Source organism: Leopardus geoffroyi, chromosome E3, assembly GCF_018350155.1.
Source record: "Leopardus geoffroyi isolate Oge1 chromosome E3, O.geoffroyi_Oge1_pat1.0, whole genome shotgun sequence".
Lineage (NCBI taxonomy): Eukaryota > Metazoa > Chordata > Mammalia > Carnivora > Felidae > Leopardus > Leopardus geoffroyi.
The window spans coordinates 32114975-32136263 of record NC_059340.1 but is presented as its reverse complement, the minus strand read 5'-3'; the positions used below and the strand labels follow the sequence as shown (position 1 = coordinate 32136263).

Here is a 21289-nt window from a genome sequence, read left to right as displayed (position 1 = left end):
CAAAGAAACCGCCGTTTTGTGGGGTTTTTTCAGGTCTTTTTAAATTCGGAAAACTTTAAACGTCTTTTATTGTAACCTGGCCATCATTTATCCTAGATCTCTCTGGTTCTTCACTACAAAGCTACCGAGTCCAAGGTATTGGTGCTCTTTTTCTCCTTTAAGACGCATCGATAGAATGGGTGTCTCTGAAACCGCTTCCATGGGCCAGGAGATCTAGAATTCTCTCCGGTCAGCCTTTACATGCCACACTCCAGTGCCCATGAGTGGTTGGATGCCCAGACACGTTTAGGCCACAGGGTTTGCCGTGCGGGGATGGTGACCCTGTCCCTGAAGAGTAGAAACGTGTTGACCCCTGTGGTTACTCACAAGCCACTTAGTTAGAACTTTCCTAATATGAACCCCTGCTTTAAGAGCAAGCTTTAATAGCAAGCCTTTAAGACTCATTCATGCCAAACACCTGTACTGCAGACCGATTCCCAAAACCTGTCACCTAAGATTGTTTAAGCAAGAACTCATTCTGTCTCAGAGACAAAGGAATATGCAGGAACATACTGTTGCCATCCCCCGAACCACTGTGTTTACTGCCTCTCTACCATTAATTTTTTCTCTCCGGGCCCTTCCTTTCTTGATGGTTACTAAACATCCTGAATATAGAGGTTCGTACTTGTGACGGAATCCCTGATGGCTCCCCAACTCTGTTCATGTAAAAACCATGTACTGTGATATTTATGATTAGGCACCTCGGACTTCCTACATGGCTGCTGTTAAGACTCAGTCACGTGGGCCATACGGAGGCCTTTGCTTACCATGTGCGAGCAGACCACACATGTGCAAGTTCCTCCGTCAAAGAGCTGAGGGGACCCGTCCACATCCGCTGCTAGATAGTTCCAGGCCCTGAGGCAGGAAGAAAGGATGTGAAGAAGGGACAGAAACACACAGGGTATGACAGGATAGGCAACTGTAAACACACAGACAAATCCTTCAAAAGGGAAGATGACAATCTTTATTGTTATTACAAAAGCAATTTTTTTTTTTTTTAACTTCAGTCATTTGAATAATTGCAAGAGCGACTAGGGGCTTAATCCTCACACAGGCATCAAGTCAGGCACAGTAGGTAGCTACAAATCATAAGAAAAAGGTTTCTCTACCTTGGATTCCCACCGTTCCTACCTAGAGAGCATTCTGCCACGCTTTGGAATCAGGTTAAAAACCCCAGCAGACCTACTCCGTTCCCTTGAATTCTCTGGCTTTTTTTTTTTTTTAAATGAGAGCTAGGTATTGTCCTATGCTGTCTAGTAAAACCTAGTCGCTAAAATCCTGGCCTGAGAGAGATCCCCATTTCCTTTAGAACAGAAGAAACTTGTCAACTCAGGGGAGTCCATTTCTGAGAGCCCAGGGGGGGGTCCCTAAAACGCAGACCTTGGGCTCAGAGCGCAGGTGCACCTCAAGCATGTGGATGGTCCCCTGAGGAGCGCGGGAGCCCCGGGCAGCGGGAAGGAGGCAGCAGGGACTCAGGGGGACGTGCGGAGCCTCGGGAAGCACGAAACGTCCTTCCACCTTGGCTGGCCACAGACCTGAGGTTTCCAGTGGTAGGTTTTAAAGGGCACAGTGGCATGTGTGGCAAGGTAGAAAAGACAGTTCCCATTCCGACGGCTGCTTGCAAAATTCCGCCTCATCGGACGTGGTGTCTATCCGCTTTTCCCTGACGCTGGAGAACGTACCAGGTTCTCCTGTCCACTCCCCCACCTCCAGGCGCTGAGAACATTCCTTAGTAATTGGCTCGGCTAGCATATTACTGTTTCAAGGAAGCATCGGATTAGAGGTATGTGAAATAGCGTATTAACTGAAGGGAAGTCTCAGTATGTTCTAGGATACCAAAAGTCAACAGTACCCTAGAGCCCAAACCATCACAGGTTGAACCAAACCTACCCGATCTGAATTCTGGCAGTAAATTGGTTCAAATGGAATCCACTGAACTGTCGCGAGGCAAATAAAAACAGTTCCGATTCCACTCACTAGGAAATCTAATCTAAGCAACTGACGGCTAAATTGAAACCTACCAAGAAGTCGTCTGAGTTGTGCATGTGAAATTACATTTATTTATTTACCAAGCGGCTGCCACGGCGATCTCTGAAGAAACAAAGCGTGGACGTAATAGACGGCATCGTGCTAGGGTCGCTGAGAAAGGAGCTGGAGGAAATAGAAGCCATGGCATTTGGAGACAGAACATCGTCCCCTAAATCCTGCTGACTGCCGTCTGCCTCACGCACGTCTGTGAGAGGATTACTAGCACAGTTTCTCTGAGAAGGTAGGCCAACCCTGTCCAGAACATCAGATCGTTCAACAGTCCGCTCTAGTGCAGCAAACCAGAATGTTCACAAAGGGTTTTAAAGGTTTCAAAGTCGCCGGGTGGTCAGAGCGGTCCTAAGAACGATCTGCCCCTCGACTACCTGAAGTCCCTCCCCAAGGCAGCGAAGCCACCAGGGACGCAGTGGCGGGGCCGTGAGGAAGGCTGACAGCAAGGAGGGCAGCTGAAACGCTGCCCCGTGGGACCGTCCTCACAGACTGCGGAGCGGTGACAGCCGGGGACTAGTGTTCCCGAAGATGCCAGGGAGTCTGGCGGGGTTCTGTCAAGAGTTCATCACGGAAGCAGCGTTTGACCGCAGGCTCGCCTTGTTCTTGGGTCGCGAAACCACATCTGATGGAAAGTATGACCCCAAATATCCCACAGCACTTCCGTCATGGTCCAAGCGCATCGGCCCCTCCAAAGTCCATCGCGTCCCGGAAAAGCCGTTCTCGTGACCAGTGTGAATCACCACTCGTTACGGCGAACCGCCTGTACTTTCACAACTTACAAAGGTCTGATATCCGGGTATCACAGATTTCAAGACTTTCAGTTCCAAACGAAGAAATACGCACGGGCTTCATTATTCAAGAACACTTTACTCTCTGTCACCTCGGTTCATGGCGACAGCTGCTCGGTCCGACTCTTCGGGTTTGGTTTTACGTGGACTTTCGCTGGACAAGTCCTTTTTGGCAAATTAAAGACAAGAAACAGATGCTAGATTTACCCCTCTCCCGCAGTCAAGGGTGGAAAATGGCAGTTACTTAAGATGTTCATTTCAAGGATAGCTTTCTTGTCTTAAATTCATTAATTTAAAAAACTATGAATAATCAAGCATGAAAGTTGTATCCAGAACATGAATGCAAAGAGATGCAAAGAAAGCTGTGATTCTAACGTATCTACGCCAAAGCCAGAGAACAAACTGTTTCGGTCTGTATCACCCTCATCGGCGGGCAGCTACCCTGTGTTTGCACCGTCAGCCACAGCAGCACACGTGCGCTTGCAGAGAACAGAACGGCAGCACAGGAACCCGAACTGCTTTGGAAGGGCCCGGCATCGCCCACGGCCAGCTCCCTTCACACGCTGCATTTCCCCAACCAGGTCACCGGCCAGGGTCACCAGGAGTTTAAAATCCATCAGTGCTCTTCGACGCGCGCGCACTTCCTGAAGAACTTCAAAGCCCACAGAACGTAAGGTGGTGGTTAAATTAAACAGCGAGGTTTCTTTTAAAGCATCTGATTATTTGCACAAATGTAAAACGAATCCGGTGAGATCTTTCTTTCGTCATTTTACTTCTCTTCGTGATCTTTTCTTTTTGAGACGTAGGCCCTCCACAGCCGGCATCCGTTCGTCTTGCGGCAGAGTCTTGGCAACGTGTGCCTGTTATTCTAGAAGTGTAAATGTTGTAATAGCAAACAGAACTGGTTTTCAAAAATGAGTTCAGTTTAAAAATGGAAACCTAGTTTTGGAAGTAATTTCAACAACTCTTACGCGTTTAAAGATTCATTAAAATCTAGGCAACTGCTATTCTGTTCCTATTACCTTGGAAGTACAAAAAAGAGGCGTTAAGTACGGATTAGACCTCCCCTATTTCCCCGAAAAATAAAAGCCCAGAGATTTGCAGACATAGTAAAATTTAGCTAAATTTCATGCACTTTAATAGCCACGAGTATGGTTCTAGGGAGCTTTAGGGCAAGAGCTTTGCTCCGTCCCTAAGGTACAGCCTCGTTCATGAAATGCATGGTAATTCGAAAGTTAAGAGAACAGGATTAGATTAAGGTTTATATTTTGTGACTGGAAATACAGTCTGACTAGGCTTTTCTTTTCTGAGGAAGATTACAGGGCACACTACATTAAATACACAATTACAAAGTATCTTATTTCGAGATAAACCACAGTCTAAAAGAGATCAGGTCTTTGACAAACGGCAACACTGAAAATCAAGGGCGGCGGGGGGGGGGGCGGTGGGGGGGGGGATGGGGGGCTTCCCAGGAAACGCAGAAAGCGGCTCTTCCATTTCCCACTTACTCTCGTTAAAAATTTCAAAGTCACGACAGCTGCAGTCGAAAGTCAGCCTTCCATCTAAAAACCCCCACAATGCTCCAGTGTGGCTCTTCCCAATTACAGGTTAGCAAATTTCAGCTTTCTACTTAAGAAAACAGTCAGTTTCAAATAATAGAAAAACGTCGATACTGTGCTTGATTCCACTGATCACTGCTAACTTCCGTCCGTGCAGATTCGGGTGGCTCTGAATAGGTGTTCATTTAGTTGCTGGACGAGATGCAGCTTTCGCCAGCAAGGATCATCCAGCCTTTAAAATTACCGACACAGATAGTAAACGGTGTCGTTTGTAGAAGTGGCACTTGCGACTGATACGGGTTTTCATACTAGATGCATGCAGCTCTTATAAATACTAAAGGAGGCATTTTTTGCCAGGTCTCAACATGCTGTCTTTATTGCAAATTCCACTAATTTAACGAGTGAATGGAATTTTCCGTAGGGGTACAATTTCATTATGCTTTACTTATAAAAACGACAGTATGCTGTTCTTTAACTTTAAGACAACTTACTGTGTTTAAGAAGTCGTGTTAAAATACAAACTGGCGGAACGTAAGGGACAGACCTACGAAAGCAGCGTCACCGTCGCATAAAGGCGTTTAACTGTATGTATGCATCAGCCATCAAAAGGAGGGGTCCAACGAGTTCTTTCCTTTAATACAAACACGAACATCGTTTGTAAATGCCTCATTTAAAGTAGTGGATAGGGGAAGGAGTTTAGAAAAGTCCAAGCAATAAAATGTACTCAGTTACTTGGTAAGTTAAAAAGCTAATGCAACAATGTTACATCCAGATAAAAAATATTATTCAAAAGCAATTCAAATACCGAAAAGGATTTCAAATTGAATATTTTATTAACATGGTAGTTGTCTCTGTAACATGTGCACACACACTCGCACACTCAGAATGATCTGCCTGGGGGAAAAAGACTAAGTAGGTCTGAGGGGAAGATGAAAAATAAAAAGATTCCGGTAAGTTTTCATTATTATAGGCAATTATGTCCACATCACTTACAAAGCTATTGCCAAATCTGTCCAAGGAAGCAGAGTTGGGGAGGGGAGGGGAAAAAAAACCCGGGGGAAAATTCAACAGTGGCATAGCAGAGCTCTCAATATGAGAAAGCTGACATTATGTGGACTTTTGCTGTGAATTTCGTCTTTGCAAAATACGGGGAGAAGTTTGTCAATGGGCAGAAAATGAGAGAAGGCGGTGTGAAGTAGGCTTTTGCAGTCAATTTTCCTCACAGTACTGTGCGGGGTCATCAAGAAAATGCTTAGTCTTTCTCTGGAACCAGTTTCAGAACTTTTCCAATTGCAATGGTTTTACCTAGAAATGAAATTTAAAAAAACACAAACAAAAACCCTTTTCAGTAGTTAACAGCAAAGCTACGTGAGGTATTAAAGCTGATTATTGTAAAACATAAAACTGTTTTTCACAATGCAAATTACTGACTGGCTTTACCACCAAAGGTGGGATTTCTCATCAGGTCGTCTCAGTAAGTGGATCTTTGGAGGGTGGGGGGAGCCGAAAAGAAACTACATTTCCTGTTATCACAAGCCTGTGTGTGGACAAGTAAATCGTGGAGCGCCTGTACCATGGCATACTATTTGGCAATAAAAAGGAGTGAATTACATACGTGTCCTAACAGAGCCGAACCTCAAAAACGTGCCAAGCAAAATAAACTAGATACTAACGACCACAAAGCGTATGGTTCTATTTATATGGCACGTCCAAAAAAGGCGGAGAGGGAAAGATTTGTGGTTGGCCGGGAAGAGGAATACCAAGCGACCGTAAACAGGTGTAAGGGCTGTTTTTGTTTTTTTTTTAAGATGTTGTGAATATTCCACAATCAGAACGTGGTCATGACTGTACACCCTGTAAACCTACAAAAATTCATGAAATTGTACACTGAAAACAAGTCAATTTCAACGTATATCAATTCTCTCAATAAAGCTGTTAAGAGGGGTTCTCAGTCCTATTTTAAGAGGTACGAATCCCATCAGGTCACGTGAAGAACCTAAAAGCCAAGCACCTCCTTAGGAAAACGAGTAACTCTGGGGTTAAACACTTTTGCTAGGTTACTTTCTTCTGGCCGACTGATTTTTATCAGGTTCTAACCGGCAACTAAGGTTCTCATTTTGTTATGTGAACAGGACAAACCCAGTGACCAGCTTCACTAGTACTAGATACAGACTTTAAAATAAAATGGAGCCAGTCTCTGTACAGATTTCTCTGAAGGATGGTTCAGGAACTGGACACATTGTGTCCCCCGTGCTCTGCACAGCTGCTGACACGCAGGAGACACATCGTTTTCTGTCGAACAGAACCGGGACTAACTGAGCTGCCGATTCTGTATCTCAGCTGAGCCACAGTGTTTTATGTAAGGTTTTCCACCGTCTTAAACTTAGTTACCTAAGTCAGAAATACTAATCAGCCACAGGGAGCCATTTACTAAGAGCCGCTGTGTCTTCATGCTACCAAAGACTTTCACGGCCACAAGACAGGAAAAGCACAGTTGTTCAGATTCACTGAGAAGTAGGCAGAAGGACACCCACACTCACATAAAAACGCTACTAAACCTCTAAAAATTAGGTGCTAAAAGACCATCAGCTTCTGTATCCCTTTTATCCCCCCCCCAATATCCATGTAGTGAATGTTTTATCAGACTTGATTTTCAAATGTCTTCTGACCACAGAAATGACAAGGTTTCACTGCAGAGGCTCGTATGGCAAAAAACGTGCCTTCCAGGGGTAAGCCCTCCAGGATGGGCTTTAATCACTCACGGTACAAAGGATTTCCTCAGAGAAGGTCTTGCTTAGTAAATAAACTAACTCTCAAAGCCCGCTCCTTGCAAGAGATCAAAACTAAGATTCTTACAACTACAGCACATACTGCTAAAACGCACGGCCGATTCTGTCTGCTGTTCAATTCCCTCCGCTCATGAAACGTTACAGGAATCTGTCACAAAACACGCACCCAAGTTTTCTACGAACTCGTGATGCGTGCGGTACTCTTACCCTCATCCCTTAAGGTAAAGCGCCCCATCTGAGGGAAGTCTTTGAAGGTCTCAAGGCAGATGGTTCCCGCCGTCCTTAAGCGAGCAATGCATACTTGATCTTGTTTCACGAAACGGGGTCGGGTCTTACTTTTCTCTCCTGATTTTTTGTCTACCAAGCAAATTAAGGCCTGTCCAAGAAAAAAGGAGGAGGTCACAACAGTGCCGAGTGAAAGAACCTTTAAGACAAGGAGTGCAGATACAAGTGCCTCACTGGTGCCGATCCGACATGATCAAGATGAGACAGTCTCCGAACCCATACACGAACAAGGCCCCCGGTGCTCTTAATGATCAAAGAATTTCGACTCACTGTTATTTCGACTTCCTCAATGCAGGTGTGAATGTGCAGCACCGCGTTATAGCCGGGGCAGATGATGGACTTGTGCTCTATGATCACTATCTGTCAAACAAAACAATGCACATCTTTATCCCTGGGGTGAAACAGACCTGACCGTCCTGCAGAGCCACTTCCTACCACCGGAATGTGGAACTCACCATCTCAGCAGGACACCAACTGAACTTATTTTTGAGTTAGAAGTGCTGGGTCAAGCGGCCTGATATCCAAGCGTGACCGCGGAGATGCTTCCCCTACCCATCTTCTAGGCCACAGCCCGACTTTAGAAACCCAGCAGGCAGACTACCCTAAGAAGCCTGTCTCTCCAAGCTATCTCCTCCCCGAGGAGTGAAGGAACTCACTGGCACTGCAGCTGGTTCTCATTTGTTTTGTTCCAGCTGTGAACTTCACAGTTTTATCCAATTCTCAATGACTAAGGCCCAGCAGAAGTAAACAGCCTCGTACCCAGCATCAAAACCTACCCTGCCTAGTCCTAGGAGCCCGTGACAGAACTCAAAAATTCCGTGAGCTACGCCAGTCGTGCTCCGTCATCCCTGTGGGGAGGTCCCGTAGCTAAGAACACGGACACCCTGTGTCTTCGTGTCTGGAAGGGGACTTACTCTGAAGAAACAGACACAGCCTCATTTCCAAGGTGGCTGTGCTCTTCTCAAGGGAAAGACGCTCTGAGCAAAATGTTAAGTCGTAATACTTACCAACAGCTGACCAAAAATAAAAAGGAACTTCCGAAGAATACCACCTCTTGAAGACCGGGTGTGTGTGACACATCGCGGTGGCCGTGATATGTATGTATGACCTCCCCTATCTCATTCCCCTGCTACACACGATGGAGGGTCACCAGTGATCAGGCAAAGAGCATTTACATTCTGATTGCACATGGAGGGTGAACACCGCTAAGACAATTACAATGACTAGTCTACCTGGGCATCAAATGTGCGTCCAGAATGACAAAGGTTATTAGGGTCACAAAGGATGAATCCTGGGAGAATCTCTTCCTCTTCAATTCCTTTCAGTCGGATTTTGAGGTTTTCACCTGGGGCTACAGAATCAGTTTCTACGTCATCGGAAAGGATTCCAAGAACTTCCACGTTGTGCTTGAAAAAAAACCAAAACACACAAAAAAACCACATGCAAATAAACCCCAAACTGGAGGTTTTCGGACACACGTGCTACACGGCAGAATGTAACGTGATACGAATGGTCCCTTCAAGCCACATTTTCCTGCAAATCGTGGATGAGCCAGAACGTTTATTAACACTGAATCTAACATCTGGATTTGAATTTGATGAACGTCATTTTTATTACGAGGATTACATTCTAGGATTTCAAAGGACACCGTTTCTACTACCTCTCAACCCCAGCTATCTGAAGAGTGTACGTCTCCAAAGTTTTCTGAACAATTAAGCTTTGAAAGAACAGTCACTAGGGGCACCTGGGAGGCTCAGTCAGTTAAGCGTCTGACTTCGGCTCAGGTCATGATCTCACGATTCAGGAGTTCGAGGAGCCCCGCATCGGGCTGCGGTCTCCACGCAGAGCCTGTCTGGATCTTCTGTCTCGTTCTCTCTCTGCCCCTCCCCCGCTCTATCTCGACAATAAACATTAAAACTATATACATTAAAAAAAAGAATACCGACTAATGGGTACAGGATTTCCTTCTGGGATGTTGAAAACGTTCTGGAACTTGACAGCGGTGACAGCTGTGGATGTACCAAATGTCACGAATGGTAAAACTGCCATCTCTTACCAGTTATTTGAAAAAGAGCATACCGGTGGGAAAAAGTGTGAAAAGCAATACCCACAAGCGTTGCCTTACTTTACTCCGTCTCTGCCCCTGGAGAGAATTCGTCTTTTTAAAACACATACCCCAAAACAAAACAACCTGGTGACGGCAGGTAAGGGGCGGCGAATCCAGACTGCACTCTTCCCCCCCGCGGCGGGCTGAACTCCATTCCCCCCTGCGGCGGGCTGAACTCCAGTCTCTCCCCTCCCCGACCCAAAACGCTCTCCTTTCCCAGAAGGCAGCTTAGACCTTTTTGACAGCTGTCGAAATTCCTTCCAAGAAGTGAGATGGAGCCAGATTTATTAGCTAAAGTCTTTACGGTAACAGGACAAAGGGGCAGAAACCAGCAGTCCCACCGCACACAAACTAACAAGTACTGTCTGCTACTTTCTGTCCAACAAGCCAGCGGGACAATCCCTCTCCCAAACACGCTCTTCTACGGCTTAACGCAATGCGGCCAGTCCAATCTTTAAATTAATCCAGTTTCAAAAATTAAGACAGAGGCCAACAAATTCTCTTGGTTTATGAAAGGTAAGGGGCACCTGGGCGGCTCAGTCGGTTAAGTGCCCGATTTCAGTTTTAGCCACGATCTCATGGTTCCTGAGTTCGGGCCCCACATTGGGCTTGCTGCTGTCTACCTGTCAGCACAAAGGCTGCTTGGGATCCTCTGTCCCCCTCTCCCCGCCCCTCCCTTGCTTGTGTGGACTCTCTCAAAAAGTAAGGAAAAAAAAAAAAAGGCACTAAGGATTGTCTGCTCTAAATACCTCACCTAAGTGGAATCATACATCATTTATCTTCTTGTGACCGGCTCCATTCACTTGGCACAAGGCCCCTGAGGCTCATCCATGCTGTAACCCTATGTCAGAAAAGCTGAATGACAGTCCATTGTACGTACAGACGTTTCGTTTGTCTCATCGGTCAATGGCCACGATCGGCTGCTTCTCCATTTCGGCTTTTGTAAGTGGTGCTGTGGATATCGGTTCTTGGTTCTTCGAGGTCTGCCTTCCATTCTTTCGGGCACATGTCCTGAGGTGGAACTGCTGAATCGTGTAATTATTCTATTTTTAAAATGTGGAGCAAACATCGTTACGTTTTGGCATAGCCGCTGTGCACGCTTACATTCTCGCCAACAGCATATGAGGGTTTTCCAATTTCTCCACACCCTCACCGACATCTGCTATTTGGGGTTTTGACGGTAGCCATCCTGATGGGTGCGAGGCGCCGTCTCGCTGTGGTTCCGATTTGCATTCCCCTGATGATCAGAGACGCGGAGATCTTTTTCAGGTGCCTGCTGACCAGCTGCACATCTTCGGAGACAGGTGTAAGACCCCTGCTCATTGTTTAGTCGATTGTTTTCTTTTTTTTTTGTGCGGACTTGTATTTTTTTTTTTTTTTTTTTTTTTTTTAATTTTGAGAGACAGCAGAGCGTGAGCAGGGGAGGGGACAGAGGGAGACGGAGAGAATCTTCCACAGGCTCCAAGCTCAGTGAGGAACCCAACCTGGGGCTCGATCCCATGATCCTGGGATCAGGGCCTGAGCCAAAATCAAGAGTTGGACACTCAACCAACTGAGCCAACCAGGCAGGCACCCCGTAGTTCTTGATATATTCTGGATTTAACCCCTTCTCAGATTAATGATATACAATTACTTTCTCCCATTTCGTAGGTTACCTCCCCATTAATTTTTTAATGTAAGATAGGCATCTGTGTCTTTTAAAATACTGAACTCGGTTCCACGGAGACTCAGCAGGACTAAAGCGAACGGAGTTTTTAAGGCTTCCCTAACGGCCACAGCCCTGCTACAGCGACCTGCCCAGCAAGCAGCTGTAACGGGCCTACGAGGACGCCTCCCCTACGGCTAGGGCCTGGCACTAGGTCACTTGCTCACAGCAGACTGTACTTTTCTTTCTGTTGTGGTGGCACACTCATGAAGTTTACCTTTTTCAGCCACTTGCCATTGTACAATTCAGGGGCAGCCACTTGGCATTTCACAATATTGTACAACCATTGCCAGTTATCTAGCTCCAGAACACCTTCATCACCGCAAAAGGAAACTGTGCCTTCCATTAACCAGTCACTCCCCATTCTCTGTCCCCTCACCTCTTGGAACCACCAATCTGCCTTCCATCACCACGACCAAACTACTCCTGTGACTGCTCTACGGATTTACAATGAGCACTATTTTCATTCGCTGTCCCTGACATTCAACTGCAGCGATAAATACCTTGGTAAAAAGAGACCAGGAGAGGCTACTCCAGTCTCCAATGCATAAGGTATCAAGAAACCTCAAAGTACAATCTGTAAGGCGCCAATTATACCTAAACGTTGCAGTGGCAAGGGATACTTTTCCTAATTCACTGTGCCTAGAATAAGCATGGTGAAGAAATTCTCCCTTAAACCCAACAAAATCTCTGTTCGGAGGTTCTGATGGCTCAGGCCTACTTTCCTACACAAACATCTTTGGAGCTGGGAGAGAAGGCCGCTCTGGGAGGCAGGTAACAGTTCCTTAGTTACATGTCTGTCATTATCAGCAACTGAGCAGTCAGACATAACACAAAGGAAGAATTCATGGGGGTTCTGCGTGTTTGAATGAAACCCTCTCCAACAGTAAACAACTTGCAAAACGATAGGAAGAAAGAATTCACACGAGACTCATTTATGATTAAGGCAAACCCACTTCTCTAAAAACAGATAAGGAACACAGATGGGATACATTATTTTATAGTATCCAACGTAACTATGTACAAGAAGAAGAAAAAAAAAAAAGGCCAATGATACCATGGTTAAACCTGACTCTGCATCCCTGGCTTGCTCGATAACCCAATGTGTTAAGAACAACAAGTCACTTAACCACTCCAGACCCCTACCTGCCTCTTGTGAAAGAACAGAGGCAGAGCTGTCTTGATAAACCTTCTAGCTCTAACATGGTGCCGGCCCCTCCCCATCTGTCACTGGGTCACTGTAATACCACTTACTCTGTAGTAAACTGTGCACGTGACGTTAATAAAATGTAACCATGGATTTTAAAAGTTTTCTTTTAACGGAAATCCCTAATTTTTTTTTAAAAGTTCTAGCTCCTTGCTACTGTTTTCAAGACGAAATCCAAATAAGACCATTACTAATTCTTACCTTGTTTGGCATCATCACAAGCTGCTGGCCTTTACAAATTGATCCTGATTCCAGCTTTCCCAGGACCACGGTGCCCATATCCTGTTTAAATTCGAAATTAAAAACACGGAGTTGCAGGCTTTTATTACTATTCTACAACAGTTCAACAACCCCAAGTGAAATCTTATGGGGCTTACTCATAAAAGAAAATCTATAGCTCAAGTGGCAGAATGCTTAGGACTAATCTTAAACACGGGACAGGTAACAAATACTCCATATTGTTTGTCATCAGCACATGTACAGTTGTAACACTAAGAAGGATGCCTAACATCTAAAAAAGCATGCTACTGGAAACAGCACAGAATTTTACATGTGAAGATCTGAATTATTTGTTTCAATTCATTCCGACTCTCTGAAAATCTGAGCCTGCTTCCTCATACAAAAAATTAGAAAAATACTTGTTCAAAAAATGTAGCAGGGAGCTACTGACAGAATGAAGTATCTGAGGAGGGCAAAGCATGACATCGATAAAACTTCAAAAGCGCGCTGCTGAGGCTGCGGTCCGACCAGCACTCACGTACTCTGCTCCCAGTATCTGGAAGGCTACTGGTCAGTATCCATCAACCGTAACGTGTAAATCCTCTGCCTCCAGCAGTTTTTCCCTGTATGACTTTCTCTCTAAAAAATGATTATTGGGGGCGCCTGGGTGGCGCAGTCGGTTAAGCGTCCGACTTCAGCCAGGTCACGATCTCACGGTCCGTGAGTTCGAGCCCCGCGTCGGGCTCTGGGCTGATGGCTCAGAGCCTGGAGCCTGTTTCCGATTCTGTGTCTCCCTCTCTCTGCCCCTCCCCCATTCATGCTCTGTCTCTCTCTGTCCCAAAAATAAATAAACGTTGAAAAAAAAAAAAAAAAATGATTATTGGCTTAGTGGGGAACAGCTTAAATGAAGCAGGCTGGCTGATTAAATTGCGATCCATCTGTATCACTAAACAACATATGGCCACTAAGGAAGACCTCCAGGGGCGCCTGGGTGGCTCAGTTAAGCCTCCGACCTCGGCTCAGGTCATGATCTCACAGTTCATGGGTTCGAGTCCCATGTTGGGCTCTATGCTCCCAGCTCGGAGCCTGGATCCCGCTTTGGATTCGGTGTCTGCCTCTCTCTCTCTGCCCTTCCCTCACTCCCTCTCAAAAAAAAGAAATAAACATTAAAAACAATAAAAAAGAGAGACATCTATGCTATGTTGTTAATTATCAGGACTGTTTCATAATGTAAAACACAAAACAATGACTTCACCTCCCATAAAACCCAATTTCTTGAACATTCAGGGTACCTTGTACTTATCCACAATTGGCAGCCTGATTGGTCCATCAACTGATCTATTGAAGTTTGGCAAATTATCCAAATACGGAATAAATGGCAAACCACTGAAAACATAATAATATCCATTAAAGAGCATCAACATAAGTATTAAAATTTTAAGAAATTACAGAACTGTAACTTTATACAAAAAACAGTTCTAATAATACTTCCATTCTACCCACGTACTCGCTCAACCAATTTATTATCCAGTTCATTTCCTTCATTCTTCAGAAAACGAAAAAAATAACAAAATAGCTCTATAATATAGAATATATTATAATAAATATTATATAAATATAATAAAAAAGCTTCCTCATAAACTTAAGATTTAGAAAATATTTTATAGCAAATGGCCTACAGTTTGTAATAAATTGGCTACATTCTGCTACTTAATTTTTATGGACTTTTCCAGCTCTAAAATCAGGATTCTATAAAATCATTTCCTCTGTAACGCTACAGTGTATGAATTGGGAGGCTTAATACTGCCAAGACAGCAATGCTCCCCAAAGCGATCTACAGATTCAGCACAATCCCCATGAACATGCCAGCTGCCTTTTGGAACAAGGTGACAAGTTGATGTTAATGTTCGTGAAGATATTCAGGGGACCCAGAATAGCCAAAAACCACCTTGGAAAAAAAAATAGTAATAGTAATACTAATAAAATTCAGAGACACTTCCCAATTTGAAAAACTCACAAAAGCTCAGTAATCAAGACTTTAACGAAAAAACCGAACCCAAAATGCAGCAGACATCTAACTGTAAGAGCTAAAACCACAACAGGTTTCGAAGAAAATAGGGTGGCTCAGTCTTCATGCCTGAGTTAGGCAACGTTTTCCCAAGTATGTCCCCACAAGCACAACCAACAAAAGAAAACAAAGACTGGATTTCATCAAAATTAAAACCTTTTGTGCTTCAAAGGACACCATCAAGAAAGGTGTCCCTGAGGAGAAAATATCTGCACATCATTTATCTGATAAAGGACTCCTACTCGGTACATAAAGAACTCTCCCAACTCAGTTAACAAAAAGACAACACAATTGCCAAATGGGCAAAGGTCATGGTATTTTTGAAGCCGAAGCCAGAGAAAGTATTTACTGAGATTACTTATAAAGACATAAATTTTTTCTAAACAGAAGAATAGGTTACTTACGTGTACCAAGGGCAGAAATCTGATTGCTCTTTAAGATTTGCTCCAGTCAGTCCAGAGCAGGGCATAAAGTGGATGTCCTTTTTGGGATTGAAGCCAACTTTTTTCAAAAATGGCACTAGTTTCTCTTTGCATTCTTCATATCTATGAATATTTATAAATAACCCCATTATAATATGAAACAAGTGAACTCCAGTTCCATTATTAAACACATTAAGGTTAAAAAAATTTTTAATGTGTATTTATACTTTTGAGAGAGACAGAGACACAGCATGAGAGGGGAAGAGGCAAGAGGAAGACAGAATCGAAAGCGGGTTCCAGGCTCTGAGCTGTCAGCACAGAGCTCGAGGCAGGGCTTGAACTCACGAACCGCGACATCGTGACCTGAGCCAAAGCCGGACATTTAACCCACCGAGCCACCCAGGCGCCCCCAACAAATTAAGGTTTCAGAAAAACCGCAGGGGCAAACAGCCCTCGGTCGCAAAGCCACCCTCTGTCCCACTAAGATGCCCGTACAGACCAGGAAGACGGCAAAGCTTACCTCTCGCTGCTCCAGTTCACTGTCGGGTCATCCATCTTATTAATGAGCACGATCAAGTGCTTCACACCTGCCGTCTTTGCCAGCATCGCGTGTTCCCTCGTCTGTCCGCCCTTCTCAAATCCAGTTTCAAACTCTCCCTTCCTAGCAGAGATGACCTATTCCAAGAAATTCGAGAGTTTACTCTTACACATTCACGTCTACCCTCAGAGTAACGGGGTATCTTTCCTTTCAGTTTTATCGAAGCTTTTTGCAAGAAAATAAAAATAAGTGAGTTATAACATGCATGCTTTTGAACATCCCGATATCTAAATGGCTGAAGATTTTGGTACATGTTTGTACTGATCCCCTAATTTTCCAAAATCTAGCACGCCTTTATAATTGACAATTCACACCTGCATGTGACAGTGCCAGCACACGGACAAAGCGAACGACCCTGCAAAATGCCCGAAGGCCTTGAGAAAACAGATCATTTCTTACTCAGTTTTGTACCCACTGCACACGGGAAATGTGCAAAACGGATCGGGCATGAGACTGAGCAGACACTAAGTTCTGACACGGTCATAGATAGGAGTGACGGCAGAGGAAAGATGAAACGCTGTTTTCCTACGTGAATCCGATTACAAAGATTGCTTGAGAGCAGGTGAGACAAAAGTGACGTCTGTGACCGGAGGCTACAGCTCGCTGCAACCTGAGTTCTAGCTGTTCGAGGGTAAAATCAAAACACTTCACAACGAAGCAGGGCTGCTACCAAATACACAGGTGGACCGGAAAGGTCTTTCTTACCAGAACAGCCAAATCAGCTTGAGAAGCACCACCAATCATGTTTGGGACAAAACTCTTGTGGCCAGGGGCGTCCAGGATCGTGAAATGCTTCTTTTCTGTTTCAAAATAGGCACGGCCCACTTCGACTGTTTTACCCTTGTCTCGTTCTTCCTGATTTGTGTCTAAGGCCCAAGACAAGTACCTGAAGTAATTTAGAAGAGTAAGGTCACTAAGAACATACGAGTTTTTAAGATATTCTTCTACCGCTAAAGGTATAATGAGGACATCCAGCTTTATGTCCAGAATACAACATTTAAATCGTGAACAGGACAGCAGCGCTCGGCTGGCTCAGTTAGTGGATTGTGCAACCCTTTATCTCGGGGTTGTGAACTGGAGCCCCACGTTGGGTATGGAGATTACTTAAAAATTAAAAAAAAAAAAAAAAAAAAAAAATCACGGGGCGCCTGGGTGGCTCGGTCATTCGGCATCTGACTTTAGCTCAGGTCACGATCTCATTATTTATAAGTCTGAGACCCACGCAGGGTGAACTCAAGCCCCGTTTGGGTGAGCCCTGCTTTTTTCTCTGTCTCCCCATCTCTCCTTCTGCCTGTCCTGGGATTCTCTCTTTCTGTCTCTGCCTCTGGCTTACTTGTGGCGCTCGCTCGCTCTCTCTCAAAAAAAAAAAAAAAAAAAAGAATAGGACTGGGTAGAAATGAAAATTGATAGAATAAAACTTTTATTATTGCGATTCAAACATTTTGAGCTTTTACAAATATCCAGGCAATTACAGGTATCCCCTGATTTTTGAAAGTTCATGTTATGCCACTTTGCTTTTACAAACAACCTACCTTAGTACCTGTTCTTACAAACTGAAAGATACTCAAAGAGGATTTTTTTTTTTTTTTTAACGAAAAAAAGTGAAAAGCAAAACTAGTGTTCAGCGTTTATTCTGCAGCAAAGGGCGAGACACGGCACTGAGCGGCCAGGGCGACACCACACGCTTCTGCCCCAGGAGCCTCTCAGCATCTCTGCGTCAAGCTGTCGCAGCTTTGAACTGTGTCTGCGCATCTGGGCTGTATCGCCATTTATTGTGTGTATCCGTTAGCACAGATGAGTCCTGAGGTATCAGAAAAGCCCAAGAGATTCTTCTCCGGGTCTGGGAATGCTCAAAAAATGTTTTCCAGGTAAACTGATGACAATTGCTTCTTTGCTTCATGCCATTTTGGCTCACAAAAGATTTGAAAGGAATATTCTACTTTTGGATATACAGGGGAAAACCCGTATATATATTCTATAAGCAAAGAGTATTTATGGAAACAAGCTGACCACACAGAAAGGCTACTTAGTACCAATGCCAATATCACTGTGAGTTTTTATAATCGCCTGGCACCAAGTATAATACAAGTAACGCTATCTAGGGATATTTTTCAAAAGTGAAAGCCGCGAACAACCATCTGGGAGCAATGGTTACCTGCTAAAAATTATTCTGGTATTTCTTTGCCATGTGAAAACAATTTATGTAAGTTCAAAGCATTCATAATAGTACATATGAATTTAGATAACTCATCATCTGTATTTCATAGTAGATAATCCATTTTTAATACATTGATAAAGATCTTTTCCCTTAATACAGGACAATTAAAAAACAAAACAAAAACCATGAATGTCACAGGTAAACCTGAACTTTTAAAAGAAAGGTAAGATTAGAAGGAAAAAAAAACTGACCCTTTCTCACCACTCAAAGGCAAGCACTGTCAATAATTCTGTCCACTCTTTTTTCTTTCCAGGGTTTAATTTACATTGTTACTGATCCCATTCTAAGTAAGATCACGTCACCTGCTTTCTCCCCAAATTCCACTGTAACTTGAGTTCTATTTCTGGTTATCACCAATTCTATAAATGCAGTTTTTTAGTGGTTAGGTAATGACCCCGTCAAATGGATGGTTTAGAATTTATCCCACGAGTCTATTACTGACACTTGGATGTTCCCAGGCTCCCTGTGTAGGCTCCGAAGTCATCTGGAGCCAATATACTGTGCAGTATGAGGGCAAAGGACACCTCTCCTGTATTATGACACCATCTCAGACCTCATGCGCTTATATCACAGGAGACTAGAGAAGCAGTAGGCAGGGTTTCCTTCAAAGTAATTTATCGTGCCGTCAAGGTATACTATACCAGGTTTCTCTGTTTTTTTCTTTAGCTTCTCTTTCATATTTCTCAAGTGTCCTTTTGTCAACCATTCCAGTCAAATACCTGCAATCAAAGAAAACGGAAGTAAACATTCCATTGCTCATAAATTACTCAGAGAAATTTAGGAACACTCTAAAGTTCTTTAGGGGAATTTCAACCCCAGAAAACAGCTATTTTAAAATAAAGGAACCACTGATGGATGCTCAAGTCGTGGAACGTTTCAGAGGAAAAGATATTTACATAGTCTCAAATTATTTCCCCACATTTAAAGGGGAAAAATAATAACTTTACAGTGGAGAATCCAGGCAGACAACACATGAACCAAGTAATCCTGGCTAATATGACCAGTAGTAGAGAAAACACACTAAAGGGTGCCTGGGTGGCTCAGTCGGTTAGGTGTCCAACTCTTGATTTCAGCTCAGGTCATAATCCCAGGGTGGTGGGATCGAGCCCCGTATCAGGCTCCACACTGAGCGTGAAGCCTGCTTGGGATTTTCTCTCTCTCTCTGCCCTTCCCCCGCCCCCCCCCCCCCCCGCCCATGCTCTCTAAAATTAAAAAAAAAAAAAAAAAAAAAAAAAGAATAAAACAAAATAGTTAAAAAAAGAAAACCCACTGAATACTGACATGAGGCACCCTCGACAGGATGCTGAGAAGAGCACAACATCCCGTGTGAGATTCTTGCCCAAATGTACGGCCACAATCTAAATGTGAAAAAGTATCAGTTGAACCCATACTGAAGACCGTCCTAAACAGCACCCTTCAAATGATGAAGTCATGGGAGACCAGAACGAGGCAATGTCACAAGCTGGAGGAGACAAAGACGGGAAACTGGAGGACGGAACAACTAAACGCAATGTGGAATTCTAGAACCGAAAAACGCCACGTGTGGAGAAACCGGTAAAATTCAAGAGCCAGAGTTTAGTTAATAGGATTATTATACCAATGCGAACTTCCGAGTTTAATGACCGTACCACGGTTATTTAACAACGTTCACGTAGGGCAGGCTGAAAGAAAGTTATATGGGAACTCGGTACTATTCCTTTGTAAACTTCTAAGTCTAAACTTATTTCAGAATAAACATTTTTTCAAGGGCAAATAGAAATACTACATAAAAGAAAATAATTCTAACAGTGTTGCTCAGGCAATTCAGTCTTATTAATACATTTCAACATTCAATACTTAAAAATATTGTCAAAGTAAGATTATAATTTTAAAACAATTCCTTAGTAATACTGAACTGCTTCCCTGGACTCAATCCAAACGAAAGCCTTCCTCTGAGCTCTCATCTCTGTGTTCTCTGCAGTCATCTACAGTGCACGCTCCTAACCAGTTGAGCACAGAATCCTAGTGAAATACCCGTGAAAATTACAGCCCATAAGCAAGAAATAGACATTCTCCTAAGACACAAAATCAAACGGGCCCAACACTTCCATCCACTGATGGAAGGATCTCTATTTATTACCCTATTTTAAGGCGTGTTGTAGACATTTTCAGAAGTTGGCCAAGATTACCAATAAGATTACCAAATAATGAAGATATGCCCTTGAGATCCTGTGATGGATGACACGGTTTAAAGAAAAGGGGTCTAATGTAGGAGGGATTAAAACTGTAAAACCTTTTTTAAAAAAGGGGGGCGCCTGGGTGGCTCAGTCGGTAAAGCGTCCGACTTCAGCTCAGGTCATGATCTCATAGTCTGTGGGTTAGAGCCCCTCATTGGGCTCTGTGCTGACAGCTCAGAGCCTGGATCCTGCTTCGGATTCTGTGTCTCTCTCTGCCTCTCCTTCCTCGGCTCACACTCTGTCTCCTTCTCTCAAAAATGAATAAACATTAAAAAAATTTTTAATATAATTAAAAACAACAATAATAATCTCTATCCCAAACCCTGAGTTCAAGAATCAAATGCTCTAAAAAAAAAAAAAAAAAAAAAAGGAGTCACATGCTCCACCAACAGAGCCAGCCAGGTGCCCCCAAATTCTAAGACCCGTTACTTAAAACAATTTTTCAGGGGTGCCTGGGTGGCTCAATCAGTTAAGTGTCTGAACTCTTGGTCTCGACTCATGTCATGCGATTCAGGTTAGTGAGAGAGAGCCCCAAGTCAGGCTCTGCACTGACAGCACAGAACCTGCTTAGGATTCTCTCTCTCCTCTGTCTGCCCCTTCCCCACTTGTGTACTCTCTCTCTCTCTCAAAATGAATAAACTTTAAAAATAAAATTTTCAATACTAGAATATATTGTAAAGGTCAACCATGATGTTTGCATACTTACATAGCTTCTACATATGATAAAAAGTTATCTTAGCACGTGAGCCAGACTACCTGTCTTTGATTAATCCACCTAGGATTTAAGAGCTGATGAATATGGAAAAATGAGATCCCCCTGCCCAAGTACCCGATTTAAGTGCTGGTTTTCATTATTCCCAAGAAAATGATATTCAAAGCAAACTAAGATTGCCTATAATCTAGGGTTCTATTTTAGTTTTTATTTTAAAAAATGTAAAAGACAGCATTCAGAAACACACTTAGTTAATGTTCTATGAGAGTGAGACAGTGATAGAAGAATTCTAGGGAATGCCTAAAATCCATCAGAAAATA

At 43.7% G+C, this 21289-nt stretch overlaps 1 protein-coding gene across 2 annotated transcripts in view; it reads right to left on the bottom strand.

The window, feature by feature from the left end:
* Window positions 1–980: 980 nt before the first annotated feature.
* Window positions 981–21289, bottom strand: part of GSPT1 (G1 to S phase transition 1) — a 37764-nt gene continuing 17455 nt past the window's right edge. For both annotated transcript variants that reach the window (XM_045461619.1, XM_045461618.1), the window contains exons 6-15: window positions 18683–18760; window positions 16529–16709; window positions 15746–15900; window positions 15208–15348; window positions 14028–14121; window positions 12718–12798; window positions 8730–8903; window positions 7768–7857; window positions 7420–7588; window positions 981–5728 (exon numbers count right to left, since the gene is read on the bottom strand). In XM_045461619.1, coding sequence (XP_045317575.1) covers window positions 5676–5728; window positions 7420–7588; window positions 7768–7857; window positions 8730–8903; window positions 12718–12798; window positions 14028–14121; window positions 15208–15348; window positions 15746–15900; window positions 16529–16709; window positions 18683–18760 — 1216 coding nt within the window. In that variant the 3' untranslated portion in view covers window positions 981–5675. The remainder of the gene's footprint in view (window positions 5729–7419; window positions 7589–7767; window positions 7858–8729; window positions 8904–12717; window positions 12799–14027; window positions 14122–15207; window positions 15349–15745; window positions 15901–16528; window positions 16710–18682; window positions 18761–21289) is intronic.